Here is a 17,007-nt window from a genome sequence, read left to right on the forward strand (position 1 = left end):
ATCCGGGTGGGTTGAAAGATGGGAGGAGCAGAGCTGAGGCTCCTCTGAGGCCACGATAATTTTACGTGTAGATCCTTCTCCAGACAGTGCCTGGCGGTTCCTGCCTGCTTTCCGGTTCTTGGACCTGCCTGGACAGGCCCCATACTTGCACACAAGCCAATTCCTTGCAAGAAGTCTCTTCGTATGTATCTCCTACCAGTTCTGTTTCTCTGCCTGCTACACCTCTCTTTGTCTTAACCTCCTGCATCCCTCAGTTTCCCATCTGTAAAATAGGGACAACAACAGTATCTACTTCACAGGGATGACTCAAGGACAACTCAAGTAAAACTGAGCATAGTACCCGGCACGTAGAAAGGTTCTCATAAGTACAAAACATTATTGTCCTTGCAACTGTCACTACTGTTAGTGAATCCATGCCTTTTTAGAAGGAGTTTATATATTAGTGGGGAGATTAAGAAAAATAATTGTAACAAAGGTATTTGTTAAAAATGTAGGTGGATGGGGCGCATGGGTGGCTCAGTCAGTTAAGCACCAACTTTGGCTTGGGTCATGATCACGGTTAGTGAGTTCAAGCCCCATGTCAGGCTCTGTGCTGTCAGATTTTCCACTGCTTCGGATTCTCTCTCTCTTGCCCCCTTTCTCTTTGCCCCTCATCTGCTCTCGCTCTCTCAAACATAAACTTTTTTTAAAAAACGTAGGCAGATAAAGTGTACCGCAAATTAAGAAAAGAAATACCTAGGCATGTCTGGGGCATAGTGGAAGGTGGCACCCCAAGTGCATAATACAGTTGGGCCCAAGTTCAACACTGCTTCTGCTTTGGGACCATAAGTCTCCTAAGAACATGCTACAGGGCAAGAAACTCCCTCCTTCAGCGAAAGCTTTTAACCAGATCAATGGAGGATTGTTTCCCAGAGGCTAGGATCGTGCTAGGTGTTGTGCTAAGGGCTGAGGAATAAGGAGGTAAAAAAAAAAAACAAAAACAAAAATCCTCCATATGGAGGGACAAGAAGCATCAAATAATAAAGAAGCAAATGCCTAATTCCCAAATGTAACAAGATAGTAAAAGAAAAGGGCCTGACAAGGGAAGCAAATGAGAGAAAAGAGGGATTTGCATTGCAACCAGCTAGGCTAGAACCTCTTTGAACAAGTGAAGCATAACCCTGGTGAGGAAGAGGAAAGTACGAACGCTCCCAGCTTCCTGGGCGACCAGGCACTTATTTCTCCTGTGGTTAAGTTTGCCCTCGGCCTCCCCTACCGTCCACGTTCCAACAAGCCATGCCCTGAGCGGGCTGAGACCCCAGACCATCCTTCTCCCAGGGCAGCAGCTTGGGAGACCGCTTGAAGGTCGACTGGAGACACGATCTCATTATTTTGTTTGTGGTGGTGTTCACCTGAACCACTATCGCTGCCGAAATCCAACGACCCAAAACAGACGATCTCCAAGGTGCTCCGTGGACCGCGCGAATGTTTGTTTCAAATTGCGTGTATACAGGGGCTGATGAGGGATTGCCATGGTGGTCATAAATACTTCCTATTCCAAATCCTCTTGCTTCATCATCAATAAATGCTCATCTTACCTTCTACGGTAATTCTGCCCTAATAAAGCACTGTTGAAGTAAAGGATCTATAATATTTCTATTCGAACAACAATCTACTGCTTTTGAACTTTTTTTTTTTTTTAAAGTAGGCTCCACAGCCAGCCAGCATGGAGCCCAATGTGGGGTCCAAACTCATGACCTCGAGATCAAGACCTGAGCAGAGATCAAGAGTCGGACACTTAACCGGCTGAGGTGCCCCAACACGCTACTGCTTTTAAAAGATTTGGAAACAACTGCTATCAACTAATCCCACATTACAATTATTGAAAACCGAGGTCTGGAGTGGACCCATTCTGAAAGATGGCAAATTGCTACTAAAAATACATGCACGGGTTACCTGTCATCATTTATCCCTCCAAAATGCACAGCAGAACTAACTTAGGACATTTTTTTTTTTCAAATAATCATTCTGTTCACACAAAGGAAAAATGCACTTTATCCCCTAAATGCGGTTTCCCTGGTGATGGGATGGCTCGCGTTCAATGCTGTCAGCACTGACGGCTACCTTAAAATTGATCAGCTAATAAAACTCATTAGGGTGATATTTGACAGTTACCACCTCCATAGCAAAGGCTGTACATGAATCAAGGTTTCTAACCAGGCATTCATGACATCCACGTGCACGAGGATCAAGCCAAACCATCCTGAAGGGAGAGAATACTGAGCTGGGATCATTTATAAAGACGAGTCTTTCAGGAAAGGACCTTCCCTTGTATGCGTATTAAACATGCAACTACATGAAGAAACATATATTCACACAGCAGGAACCACATAAACACACATCTGCATAGATTATACTCTGAAAGGTGTATTTAAAACTGTATTAAATGACACGGCCTTGATTCAGTTTACCTACCCAATAAACCAGTGCAACAAACAGCCCTCTCTTCAAAAGGATACGTCCCTGGAAGCAAGCTAACAATAGCTTAAGAGAAGGATAATTCCTACTTGTCAATAAATTACCATTGAAAGCTTAATTAAAACTAAATTTATGCCTCACACATACCCATTACAATTCAACAGCATGACCTTGACCTTTTCTTTCATCAGGCTACAGAATCCAGATATGGTCTCCCCATTGAATTAACTGTATTTTTTTTTTTTTTAAGTCTCCAACGTCACAACTAAAAATGTTATTTGGTCAAAGACACAAGAACCTGGGCTCTACCAAGTTTATTCTGTTTCTCAAATATCTTTTATGTCCAAGCCCATTAGCATATCTGGATTTACAGAAAAAATTTTTAAGTTTATTTATTTTTGAGAAAGAAAGCAGAGGAGGGGCAGAGAGAAGGGGGCGTGGAGAGAGAGAGAATTCCAAGCAGGCTCCGCACTGTCAGTGCAGAGCACAGAGCGTGACACGAGCCTTGAACTCATGAACCTTGAGATCGTGGCCTGAGCCAAAACCAAGAGTCAGATGCTTAACTGACTGAGCGACCCAGGCACCCCAGAGAAATTTTTAGTAGGTACTCTTTCTAGAGAAGTTTCTTATCTCTTATCCAAGGAACAAAACAGTTACAATAAAACCCACGTCCCACACATACACACAAATCTGTGCACGTACACAAACATACATGTGCTCTCATGCTTATAGAAACACAGATCATTTCTTCAAAAGTCACTTTTGGGAAACAGTAATGAAGAATTAGATAAAGACGAAACACCTGGAGTCCCTACTTTATATTCTTCTACTCAGTTCACGTGTTCATGCAGACATGTACACACACATACGCACTAGTATGAACATGTGTTACGGTGGTGTTTTTTCAGGAAGCACCTAGCAAAGAAGGATTTTCTAAAAATCACACTGTACTTGTACCAACTGAACTTGAGCCCATTGAAACAAACATAAGCCAAGTTAAAGCCGGTTATAATGTCACCAAAAGTATAAAAGTTAATACGAGTCAATGCCATCATTTCACTCATATGCTTGAACAGCTGAGGGCTAAAATTGATCTTTAAAAATATTTTAGATCCTATTTATACAACCTTTCCAGTGGCACATTCAGGTAGGCTCGCACTATCATTGCTTTCCAATGATCACCCAGACATCTAGGAATTACCCCCCCCCCCCCCAAAGCTCTCGGAGTCAGAGGAAACCAAACGAATACCTGACTCAACCCTTGACCGGTCATCATCCACCGCCCACGGTTGCCTAAGCAACCCTTGAATGCCTCCACATTGTTTCTAAAGCACTCCGACTGCTAGAAAATGGGTCTTCAAATCAAGTTGTCCAACCAACACGCCCAGGAGTTGCGCCGGGGCTAGAAGACGCAAGGATGGTTTTTGTTCTTGTTTTTGCTTTTAATGCTTTCCGCATAAAACTCCAGCCTGGCACATAGTAGGTGCTCAGTGCCTGTAGAATGGGTGGACAAGTGATGGGGTGAGCAAGCTCACAATCGAGGGCAGTGCTATCTAAGAAATGTAACGCAAGCCACAAGTGGGAGGCATGTAGGCACACTTCAAAAGGTAAAATGAATTTTAATATATTTAACCTAACAGAATATTTTCATTTCTACTTGCAATGAGTATTAAAACATTATTAATGAACTGTTTTACCTTTTTCGGTACGACTTCGAAATCTAGCGTGCATTGTACTTTTACAGTACATCTCAGTTCAGACTAGCACATTTCAAGAGCTCATGAGCCCCACGTAATGGCGGCTCCCCCAGAGAAGAACGAAAGGGATAGAGTAGTTCCATCACGGCAGAAAGTTCTACATGGGCAACATAACCTCCCAACAGAGGGAGGCAGCAAGCACATGGTGGGGATGAGCAGGCATGCCGAGGGCAGGACATAGAGATGGACAGACTACGGAAGGCCTTGTTTGCCATGCAGAAGAGTACAACCTTTATCCTATGGACAGCAGGGAGTAAGAAGGTGACAGGATTAAAAAATCAGTGGTAGGGCGCCTGGGTGGCTTAGTCGGTTAAGCATCCAACTCTTGATTTCAGCCCAGGTCATCATTTCACAGTTCATGAGTTCAAGCCCACATTGGGCTCCATGCTTATAGCACAGAGCCAGCTTGGGGTTCTCTCCCTTTCTTTCTCTCTATGCCCCTCCTTTCCCCACATCTGGCATGCCTTCTCTCTCTCTCTCTCTCTCTCTCTCTCCCCCCCACCCCCTCCAATTAAATAAACATTAAAAAAAATTCTTTAGAAAAGGTCAGTGGCGATCAGTGGTTTAAAAACACACAAATTCATAGGCTAGAATCAATCCACGATGAATACTCTTCCACTTCAAGATAAAATATTAAAAACAAGGATAACGCAGTAGGTTTTTCATAAAACTAAAGTTACTCAGTGTAATGAACGATTCTTTATTCAGAGATTATAGGCCTTGGAGGTGGTGATAGGAGAGGGTAGTGAGGGGATGGGGGAATTAAAATGTGCTCTTATGAGATGGTAGTAACTACAGATTGTCACTATGCTTTAAAAATGTCCTTCCTGGGGCACCTGGGCGTTCAGTTGGTGGAGCTTCTGGCTCAGGTCATGATCACCATGTCACGGGATCAGGCCCCCATCAGGGTCCGTGCTGAGCTTGGAGCCTAGTTAAGATTCTCTTTCTCTGTCTCTCTCAGCCACTCTCCCCAACTCCCCTCTCTCTAAAATAAAAATAAAAAATAAATAACAAGTAAATAAATAAATATGAAACAATTAAATTAAAATACCCTACTGGCCAAATTTTAATAGTTGCAACATTATGCTGCTTCCAAAATTCTATTTCTAAATTTTAGTTTGTAAGTCAAATCCAAAATTCCAGAACCACGGGTTTGAAGCAATTTCTGGACTTTATTAAGAGGGACAGAGGGTCCAGTGTGCTCATATGCTCTCATATCCTGATTTTCTTATTTCATACACATATCCATGCAGTACTAACGCTTACACATGACTTTTATCTTAAGCTGCTATATAGTAATTCAGTATATTATGCGAATCATCGTTTGGTCATTTCCGTGATGTTTTGTGTTGGCTATATTGCTTTACTAGTATGAACAGCTTTACCCAAGTTAACTTTCTTCCTCCAACCCCGACTCCACAGATTACTTCCTCAGAATACAGTTCTCAACAGGGAATTTATGGGTCAGTGGTAATGAACAGCTTTGTTTTGTGTTGAGTCCTTCTTATAGAACACCAGGCTGTAGCAAAAAGACAATACACAGCATTATCAAGTATTTCTTAACAGCCTAACCTATAATGGGCTATAATCATTTTTGGTACTTTGATAGACAAATGACTCTTATTTTTCATTGCTGTTGTTTCAAATTCCTTATATTCATTCCTCCTAACTAATGAAGACTTTGGGTACTGTCCTTTGAGGTCTCAATTCTTTTTATTTTCGATGATAACCATTTAATCTTCAAAACTGTCCCATTATCTGCACCCATGCTATGGAATCCCATTTAATATTTATTCTATTGCCTGTGGCTGAGCTATTTTTCTTTTTTTTTCTCCCCCTTCCGATATTCAGGCACATCTGTCTCGTGTATGATGATTTTCTTCATTGCTTCGGTGGTCACCAGTTTATCTTCCCTATACAGCTGGGCTAAAAATGCTATTCCATTTTCCTCTAGTTATTTTATAGATAAATACAGTGGAATCCAAAACCAAGGCCTTTACACTCTGAAATTAACATATTTTAAAACCGCAGAACTTTCGGGGCACCTGGGTGGCTCAGTCGGTTGAGCGTCCGACTTCGGCTCAGGTCATGATCTCGCGGTCGGTCTGTGGGTCCAAGCCCCGCGTCGGGCCCTGTGCTGACAGCTCGGAGCCTGGATCCTGCTTCGGATTCTGTGTCTCCCCATTTCTCTGCCCCTCCCCCACTCATGCTCTGTCTCTCTCTCTCTCTCTCTCTCTGTCAAAAATAAACATTAAAGGGGCGCCTGCGTGGCTCAGTTGGTTGGGCGTCCGACTTCAGCTCAGGTCATGATCTCCCGGTCTGTGAGTTCGAGCCCCGCGTCGGGCTCTGTGCTGACAGCTCAGAGCCTGGAGGCTGCTTCGGATTCTGTGTCTCCCTCTCTCTCTGCCCCTTCCCCACTCATGCTCTGTCTCTCTCTGTCTCAAAAATAAAATAAAAATAAATAAATAAATAAATAAACATTAAAAAAAATTAAAAAAAAAAAAAACTTCAGAACTTTCTGGTAGGAGTGAAATATTCTCTGATAGTTCCACATCATAAAACGACAGATGTCCCCAAATAGGTACTGTTCTCCAATCAGGAGTGAAGCTGAACAGGACATCTGAGAATCAGAACTTTTAACTCTTCCCTCAGAGGCATCCAGCACCCTACAATTCTCTCAACTGCCGATGTTTATACCTAGGTCTCAACAAGCTCACTGAAAATTTGACTTCAGCACAAAAGATCATTGATAGACAAAAGCAATGGCCCAAAGAAACGACTGCCCAGGAGTACAAACACCAAATCACTATAGCTATGGAGGTATTCCACCTCTGTTTCATATAATGAAATGTCATGGGCAATTTTAGGAATTGCCCCTTATAGGTGGAAAAAAAGGTAGAGGAGAAAACAGCAGGCCTGGGTGGCTCAGTCCATCAAAAGTCCTACTCTTGATTTCAACCCAGGTCATGATCTCATGATTCAGGAGATCAAGCCCTGGGTCCGGCTCTGCACTGACAGTGTGGAGCCAGCTAGGGATTCTCCCTCCCTCCCTCCCTCCCCACTCACTATCCCCCTCTCTCACCCTCCCCCTCTCTCAAAATAAACTTCATTTTTTTTTTTCTTAAAGAGAAGTATTTTTTTAATCTTTATTTTTGAGGGGGGGGGCATGAGCGGGGGAGGGGCAGAAAGCGAGACAAAGACACAGAATCCGAAGCAGGCTCCAGGTGCCCCACAATAAACAAACTTAAAAAAATAAATAAAAGAGGGGCACCTGGGCGGCTCAGTTGGTGAAGCACCTGACTTCGGCTCAGGTCATGATCTCTCGGTTCAGGGGTTTCAGCCCTGAATCGGGCTCTGTGCTGACAGCAGGGAGCCTGCTTAGATCCTCTGTCTCCCTCTCTCTCTGCCCCTCCCCAACTCCTGCACTGTCTCCTCGAAAATAAACGTTTAAAAAATAATTTAGAAAATTAAAAAAGAAAAGAAAGAATGTTATGTAATTGTTTACAAAGCTTAGATCATCCTATACAACTTCTACTTCTCTATGTATGTAACTTATACAGAAAAAATAACCCAGAAGTCAATTTCTTGAAAGCTTAAATAACGGTTATCTTTATTAAAGGATGTAGGATTATGGGTAATTTTGATTTTCTTCAGACTTCTTGTGCAATATGTACTTGCATTACTTAAGAACATACTTTCATTCTTGTAAACATGAGATTTTTTAAATGCAGGTAGGGGGCGCCTGGGTGGCTCAGTTGGTTAAGCACCTGACTTCGGCTCAAGTCACGATCTCGCGGTTCTCAAGTTCAAGCCCTGTATCTCCATGTTGACAGCTCAGAGCCTGAAGCCTGCTTCAGATTCTGTGTCTCCCTCTCTCTCTCTCTGCCCCTCCACTGCTCGCACTCTGTCCCTCTCTCAAACATAAACATTAAAAAAATACATAAAAATAAAAATGGAGGTAGAAAAGACTTTGACATTGTACCAAATCATGCGCTACTCAAAATTAAGCTAAGGTACCTCAACTTTTATTTAGGCCACAGCTCATTCAATACAAGCACTCCTGCTTCTCTTCATACATTCCAGGCTTCGTAGCATCACTTGTAATTCTATCAGAGATTCATTATAAAAGAATTCCCAAAATACCATGAACTTTCAATCTGCCTTTTCTTTTTTAGGTTGTAGTCTCTTACATACTTGCAAAAAATAACCACAGTGAGGTTTACATAAAAGTGACTATGATGGTGTTGTGGTCAAGTTGTTTTTTAAGTCCTTGTTTGTTAGACAAATATTGAAGCACTTACTGGCAATGATAAATTGATATAATATTTATGATTTCCTTAAAATACTCCAGCAAGAAAAAAAGTGGTAGAGGGGAAAGAGATAAAAGAAAACAACAGAAAGTTGGAAATACTGACTGGGTGATGGGTACCATTATTCTCTTCTACTTCTAGGTACAGTGTTTCTGTAATATAGTTTAAGATGCTTTGAAAAATGAAAAATATATACAAGTGTGCAACAGTTCCTCATATCATCCAGTGTATCAAAGTCAAGCTCATAGCCACTGTTTTTTTTTTTTAAACATCAGGGTGACTATTTCAAAGACAGCATTTGACTCTGTACCTTTTCTTTATTAGGCAACACAGAGAACATACATGCATAAATCTACCAAGAGAAAAAAAAAGTCTTTGATCTGCATCAAAAGATTTGATTCAGAAGATTTCTGGGGCGCCTGGGTGGCTCAGTCAGTTAAGCGTCCAACTTTGGCTCAGGGCATGATCTCACAATTCATGGGTTCGAGCCCCGCGTCGGGCTCTGTGCTGACAGCTCAGAGCCTGGAGCCTGCTAAGGATTCTGCGTCTCCCTCTCTCTCTGCCCCTCCCCTGCTCACACACACTCTCTCTCTCTCTCAAAAATAAACAAACACAAAAAAAAAATTAAAAAAAAAAGAAGATTTCAGATTTTCTGCCCTGGGTCAAAGTCCGACCAAGACGGCCGGCTGACACAGCCCTACTCAGCTCATGACATTTAGGAAACAAACTGAGATGTGTGCTGACTTGGGCAACAGACCCTGTGCTAGGAGACCCATTCTGCCGCTCGCCTGGGGCCAGGGCTCCACTGCTACCCTAAGAGGGTGGGCTGGTCCACACACAGGCCGGCTGCAGGGCAGAAGCCTCAGCACTCAACCCAAGCTGGGCGACCCAGACCAACATCGGTTAGTTCACACAGTCCATTCTTGGTACCCGTTGCAAAGTAGGGTACAAACATTAAGGAACCGGGGTCCCCAGACTGAGGACTTCCCAGTGTGTCAAAAGTAAAAATGAAGCACAGCCCCCATGGGTTCATAAGGCACCGACGGCTGAAGGGCTTTCAAGTGCATGCCTCTGACCTCCCTTGAGAGGAGAGGAAGGCCTGTGTTATTTCCACTCCCCAGATGCAGAAACCCGGGTTCAGAGCTTTGAAAGACTTGCTTCCAAACAGTCTTTTGACTCCAAGGACAGTGCTCCTTCACAACCCAGCACTCTACTAGGAGTGGTCTGTGATGGGAAGACCAACGTGGGCACCTCGCGAGTGAGGCCAGGCAGAAGAAGGTCTCACTTGGGGCACCTGGGGGGCTCGGTCGGTTAAGTGTCTGACTTGGGCTCAGGTCACGATCTCACGGTCCGTGAGTCCGAGCCCCGCGTCGGGCTCTGTGCTGACAGCTCGGAGCCCGGAGGCTGCTTCGGATTCTGTGTCTCCCTCTCTCTCTGTCCCTGCCCTGTTCGCACTCTGTCTCTGTCTCTCAAAAAATGAATAAACGTTAAAAAAAAAAAAATTTTTTTTTTGAAGAAAAAGAAAAAGGTCTCACGCGCCCTGAATTTCCAAGCCACCTCGGTCACCTCCTGGCCGCCCACGACTCGCGTGTGTACGGCCCGTTCTTGGCTATGAGCACAGAGACATTGATGCTGCTTCCATGTGCACCCATGCACCTGCGGGCGGGCTTCCTCTGCTCTCAGAGCTCTGACACGTCTCCTAACACCTCGCTTCGCCTAAGACACAGAGGCAAATTATTTTTTCTACCACCAGGAAGCGTGTCACGCCCGTGGGGCTGGGAGGCCGCCTTCTGGCGTCACGATGGCACACAGGAAGGGACGGTGGCGGCCCTCAGCGCCCAGAGACCACTCCACCTAGTAGGAGAGCAAAGCCTACCTCTCTGACTTCGTGAAGCTGGCCGGGATACTGACTCTTGGCTCTTCGGGCGGCTGCAGGCGACTTGTGATGCGTGACTGTGACAACACCGGGGGCCCCCGCGCCGAGGTGTCTCTGGCTACAGGGAGACGCAGGATTGGGCGTTCCGTGGGGGAGCAAAGTGAGACTGCGGCTTCGGGAACTTGGAGTCGTCTAGAATAAGCAACAGGTGTCAAGACTCAGCAACCGACCTGCAGAACACAGCCAAGTGCTGGCTTCCATTTATTTTGGACCCTCAATCTTCCCCCCTTCGTCCATTTAGAGGGGTGAAGGCGTAGGGGAAGGAGAGGGACACGACACGCCCCGATCCCACACTCACTTAGAAGAGGCCGTGTCCGTAATTATCCTTCCGGCCTCATCTGCAACTGCGTCTCCTGCCCTACTCTATTGGCCACGAAAAGCTACTAAGCCCCCCAGACGCCACAGACTCTTACGATCTGTGCCTCTGCGTATATGAGCAACCCTTCCTGGAAAGCTCTTCCCCCTCAAGGCTGGCCAAGTTCATCCGAACCTTAAGACTCAGCTCTGTTTTCTGATACGTGAGGCATCTCCCTGTCTGCCTCAGCCTCCCCGCTGTTCTTATTCCTCTGCATCGAGATTATGTTCATCATAGAGCCGCCTTCCTAAGAGACTGTTTCAAACCCACCTTTATATCCCCAAGAACTGACGCGTAATGACTTGCCTCATTTATTAGGTACTTAATAAATGTCTGCTGCATGACTGAATGTACCAAGTTATCCACCAATCAGTCCCCATTTGTCAGCACAGAGCTCTTATTTCACCCTAGAGGAATATATAGTCCAGGTAGCAATTTACTATGGGAAAAAGATGGCACCTCAACCTAGTGGAGATGAACTGTTTCAATAACTGATACTGGGGTAACTGGGCAGCCATCTGAAAAACAAAGTAGGCTTCATCTCCCAGATCACAGACCCCGAATGGATCAAAGACTTCAAACAAACAAACAAACAAAAAAGAAAAAACAAAAAAACAGAAGTGCCTAGGTGGTTCATTCAGTTAAGCATCCAACTTTGGCTCAGGTCATGATCTCACGGTTCGTGGGTTCGAGCCCCGCGTCGGGCTCCGTGCTGACAGCTCGGAGCCTGGAGCCTGCTTCAGAATCGGTGTCTCCCTCTCTCTCTGCCCCTCCCCCTGCTCACTCTCTCTCTCTCTCAAAAATAAATGAATATTTTTTAAAAAGGCAGAAGGAACCTGGAGCCTTGGGGTAGGGAAGGCCTAATACCTCAAATCCAAAAGCCATAGAAGAGCTCAACAAATTTGATTATCTACAAATTAAAAACTTCTGCATGGTTAACAACCTTTAAAAACCCACTCCCTCGGGGGCACCTGGGTGACTTGTGTGGAAGAGTGCACAACCTGATCTCAGGGTCATGAGCCTGAGCCCCAAGTTGGGTGTAGAGATTGCCAAAAAAATAAACTTAAAAAAAAAAAAACCATTCCTACCACCAACGAAGCCAAACAATAAACTAGGAAAAATATTTTCAACTTGCTTCAAAAGCCTCATCATTGTACTTTATAATGAGGAATGGAAATCCTAGGGATTGAAAGGAGCACCCCAACTGTTCAAACGGGGCAAGATCTGAACAGACAGTTCACAAAACATATAAAGCGCTTAAACCATATGAAAAGATGTTCAACTGTACTTGTAAATTCAAGCCACGTTTAGATTTTGTCCATCAGGTTGGCAAAGAGCCAAAAGTTTGAGCACACTATCTGTTGACAGGAACAGGTCTGCGGGCATATAAGGTGACAAAACCCCTGAGGAGGGCAGTCTGGCAATGCGTGTCACAGTTACAAAGGCATTTTCCCGTGACCCACAATGCCCTGCTTGGGAACGTACCCTCCAATATGGCTGCTTGCAGGGAAAATGGCCTAAGTAGCAACCAGTCACCGCAGAAAGATATTTAATGCAAAGGATGGGAAACAAGCCAAAGGCCCATCAGTATGGGACCGGTTAACTAAATAATGGCACACCTACATAACCGAATACTATAGCAAGCTGTGAGAGAATAAGGAGAATGGTTTCTATGAGCTAGTCTGGAAAAATATCTCTAGGCTATAGAGTGAAGGGGAAAAAAAGCAAGGTGCAAAACTGTTGCACAGTATGCAAAGTTCTGCATCAAAATGTGGGAAATGAGTATTTTTATTGTTATTTACTTACAATGATTTATTTAAAACATAAAAAGTACTTGGGGCACCTGGGTGGCTCAGTCCAACTCTTGATTACGGCTCACATCACGATCTGATGGTTCATGAGTTCAAGCCCTGAATCGGGCTCTGCATTGACAACTCAGAGCCTGCTTGAGATTCTCTCTCTGCCTCTCCCCCACTTGACTCTCTCAAACTTAAAGAAAACTTAATACTTAAAAAAAAAACATAGAAACACTCTAGAAGGATACACACAAAACTAAAAAATGGCTACTTATTTGTGGAGACACAGGGAATGAGAAGAAAGGAACAGAGTGCAAAGGAGACTTCTGGCCACATGGTTTTTTATATTCTTTCATTTTCAACCATGTGAATGTATTACTTACCCAAAATTTGCTAAATTCTACATACCATTTACATTCTACGTGTTCCTGTCCTTCATTTCAACTTGAGAGAAGGCAGTTACATGGTATGTTGACTTGTGCCAATTTCTGTATTTCAGTTATCAAGGATTTAATGAACACCTACTATGTGCCAAGGAGAATATCTACTATGGGGTCTCCAGGAGAAACAGGAGGTGTATGAGATAGTCTTTCATCACCGATGCTTTATAGTATTGCTGGAGATACAACAGACACAGACAGGAACATGCACACACACAATAAGAAAGTTCACAGCAAGGTTCTAATTTGGTAATACAGCCAGGAAACGCCAAAGAAGCGAGGAAGAGAAAGGTCCACTAGAGCTGACCTCATCACTGCCAGCTGCTCTGAGAGTGAAGGACGTGAAGCCTGGGCAGGACAAGGGGAGATACAGAGGAAATAGGCAACGGTGCACAAATCTACCCAGACAAGCAGTCTTAGCCTGGGGCCTCGGGGAACGGTCGACAGCTATAAAAGCTGTTACATGTTAATGATCTGTAATTTTCAAGCCGCCAAGGGTTTGGGAGTGGGGCATGAGGTAGGGTAGAAATAAGAACTTTCTATGACCCTCCAACATCACAGTAGCTTGTAGAGGTTGTCTGGTTTCAACTGGGATATAATAACAGGAATATAAATACATATGTAATATATAAATATAATATATACAACATAAAATAAATAATAAAATAAAAAATATAATAATAATAGGAAGATAAATAAAGTTGGAAAGCAGTGTGTTGCTTTTAAATAAGCTTAGGTATAGGTAATTGGAGAAGTCTTGGGTCTAAGAATCACATATACATGGATCACGATATGGCAAGCATCTCCTTTCTGCTTTAGTGTTTTCACTTGGAATGTGAAGGACGAAAGAAGCTATTTCTTTAATTCTTTCATGACAGTAAACTTGCCTAAGCATTAAGAGTCTACTAGCATACATTTTGATTGTTTGGGAGGCTTATCCCAACCCAAGAAAAGGCAGATTTTCCACTGGGCTCTGAAGCCAGCCAGCCAAGTTTCCCTCCCCCAGCTGTACCAGGTTCTAGCTGTGTTGACTTCAGTTGAGTTATTTAAGCTTTCTTATTAAGCATCAATTTCCTAATCTTTAAAAAAAGGAATAATAATATTGACCCTTAAAAGCCATCATGAAGATTCAATTAGATCGTGCACATAAAATGCTTAGCATAGTAGGGAACTGTGTGGTCAAAGTTTGTTTCTTTCCTTATATTACTTAAAACTGGATCAATGGAGGCCCTATTGATTTTTTAAATGTTAAGAAGTCACTTAGCTCAAAATCATGAGCAGCGACGGACTTCCTCCTTATTTTTTTATAGGAGCAAAGTGGTGATGAAGTCCAAAATATAATTAAATGCTTACTGGAGACTCTATATGGTCGGCCATTAAGTTGCAAGATTGTAGGGGGAAAAAACAATTCTAGATGCTGACTAGAACGAGAACCCATTTGAAATCAGAGAGGAAGACCATTCTGGCAACAGGGGTCCCTGCCTGGGGCAGCACCACTGTAAATGGCGACGAATCAAGAAATTCACCCAGGAGCCAAATTATCCCAGTGTGAACGTCTAACCCTCATGGTCCTTACTTACATGGCTGCCACTTGAATTCACAAGCAGTAAATCTGAGTTGAAAAACCTTTCATTTCCCATTAAGCGTGGGATTCCCGCAGTCGAATTCACACCAGTGCCTCCTCTCTGGGTAAATATGAACAAAAAAGTCTCACTCTCGGTAAATTCCATGGGTCACCAGGCTCCGGGAGAAGAGGGGGGAACAGGCAGCAAAGCGCGGCCGCCAGGAATGAGAAGGTTCTCCCACCACAGCGCAGCCTGCGTGAAATCTGCAGGCTGTGCTTTGTAAATGACGTTTAGCCGTCATACACACTCGTCCCTGCCACTAGCTTAAAATACAACATCATCAGAGTTTGAGGAACAACATGCCAGGGTTTTACGCCAAATGTTTACTTCTGGGAGGGGGACCAGAAATGCCAAGTGTGTCGTCTGTGAAAACCTCGGAGTCGAGGGTAACTGTTTCTCTCCGGGAGTAAGATTCACCCCTTACCTAAGCGCCTCAGCCCTGCGTCCCCTCCCCAAACAGCGCCTGCCTGACCGAGGGGGTCACGCCAAAGAAGAGAACGCGGTACCAGGTAAGACTAAGTGCTGATGCTCAGACCCCGCCCGGACATTCCACACGCAGGCGGGTTTCACGGTAGTCACCCACCTCTCGGCATTTCCTGCGAACCTCATCAGATCCCTGACTTCCCCAAGCTTTCAAGGAAGACAGACATACGCGCTCTGTATTTATTGGCTACAACGGGCACGAAGGAAAGGCATGACTGCAAAGAGGGAGAAAGCACCTGAGAGAACATGTGCAACCAGGGAAATCAAGCAACGAGCTAAGAGGTGCGGTCCAGTCTGAGAAGCTCACAGCCCAACCACCGGAGGCCACGGGCAGGCTGGGTTAGGAACACAGTTTCTAAAGTCAAAGGCCTGAGTTCAAATCAGAGCTCCAGCATTCAGGAGCTGGGGGGCCCAGTAAAGTAGCATGGGGTTTCCACTTCTAAAGCTTTTTTAGGTTTCATTTCTAAAATGTTAATAGCAATGGGGCACCTGGATGGCTCCGTTAGCTAAGCTGATTGATTTCAGTTCAGGTCACGATCTCAGTTTGTGAGATCGAGCCCCGCGTCGGGCTCTGTGCTGACTGTTCAGAGCCTGGAGCCTGTTTCAGATTCTGTGTCTCCCTCTCTCTCTGCCCCTCCCCTGTTCATGCTCTGTCTCTCTCTGTCTCAAAAATAAATAAACATTAAAAAAAAATTTAAAAAAAAAAAAAAGGAGACATAGCCTTACCACTTCCTCTACTTGAAAGTAAAAAGAAAGGAAAAGGAAAACGAAAAGAAAAAGGGAAAAGGGAAAAGAAAAAGGAGAGAAGAGGGGAGAAGGAAGCAAAGAGTAATCATCCTAATTACCAAAAAACACAAAAACACAGTTTGCTTCAGAGAAAAAGTACATTTAAATAAGATTTCACATTGTCGAAAACTGTATCTGTTATAGAACTTAAAGTGCCTGTAGATAACAACAATGCTACATGGGTACCAAGTAAAGAATTGGTTTAACTAATAGTTTAAGTAAGTAAGGGCTCCTGGGTGGCTCAGTCAGTTTAGCCTCCAACTCTTGCTCTCAGCCCAGGTCTTAATCGCAGGGTCGTGAGTTCAAGCTCAATGGGCAGTGTTCAATCATGGAGCATACTTAAATTAAAATAAATAAATATGTGGCAACTTCCCATTAATATTTTGGAATAAGACAGAACCTCAAATTGTAACGACCACTTGCTGGTCCTAAAGCCTTCTTAAAACACGTATTAGGAGTTTATAATTAAGCTTGCTGAAGCTCACACTTAAAATCTAAAAATGAGCAAGAGGAAAATACAAATACATTTGTGACAGCCACTTCTGTAGAAAACTTTTCTGATGGAAAAAAGTCGCTGTGAGTCAATTATAACAGCATTCAAATGATATTTAATTTGAAACCTATTTTCCTCACGTCCTTGAATTCTTTCACAGTGTAGGGCGAAAAAGACACTATGTTTCAGAATGAATAGCCCAACGGAGACCACCAAACCGGGCCGGTTGCATATTTTGAAAATGTAACCAACTAAGATCTTTCATTACATTCCTCTCTCTTCCTCCAAAATAATAATAATGTACCGTTTTTCTAAATAGGTGAAAGCTAAGCATAAGAATTGTGATTTATTCCTCTTCTTCCAAAAGTAAGCATACCTCAATCAACAAAACAGGAAAAGCATTAACAATTTTTAAGACAGTACAATTCAGGACCTTAAAATTACTCAGAATTTTGTTTTCCTGGTAGTCAACATCTCAATGAAAATATATGGTGTTTATTTTTTTTTATGTTAAGCAGGCTCCACACTCAATACGGGGCTTGAACTCATGACCCTGAGATCAAGAGTCC

At 43.7% G+C, this 17,007-nt stretch overlaps 1 protein-coding gene across 1 annotated transcript in view; it reads right to left on the bottom strand.

Moving 5' to 3' along the window:
* OSBPL10 (oxysterol binding protein like 10) overlaps positions 1–17,007 on the bottom strand; it is a 305,042-nt gene that overhangs the window by 139,659 nt on the left and 148,376 nt on the right. Inside the window, exon 4 of the mRNA XM_042954884.1 lies at positions 10,401–10,592. Coding sequence (XP_042810818.1) covers positions 10,401–10,592 — 192 coding nt within the window. The remainder of the gene's footprint in view (positions 1–10,400; positions 10,593–17,007) is intronic.

The sequence above is a fragment of the Panthera leo genome, chromosome C2 (genome assembly GCF_018350215.1).
Source record: "Panthera leo isolate Ple1 chromosome C2, P.leo_Ple1_pat1.1, whole genome shotgun sequence".
Lineage (NCBI taxonomy): Eukaryota > Metazoa > Chordata > Mammalia > Carnivora > Felidae > Panthera > Panthera leo.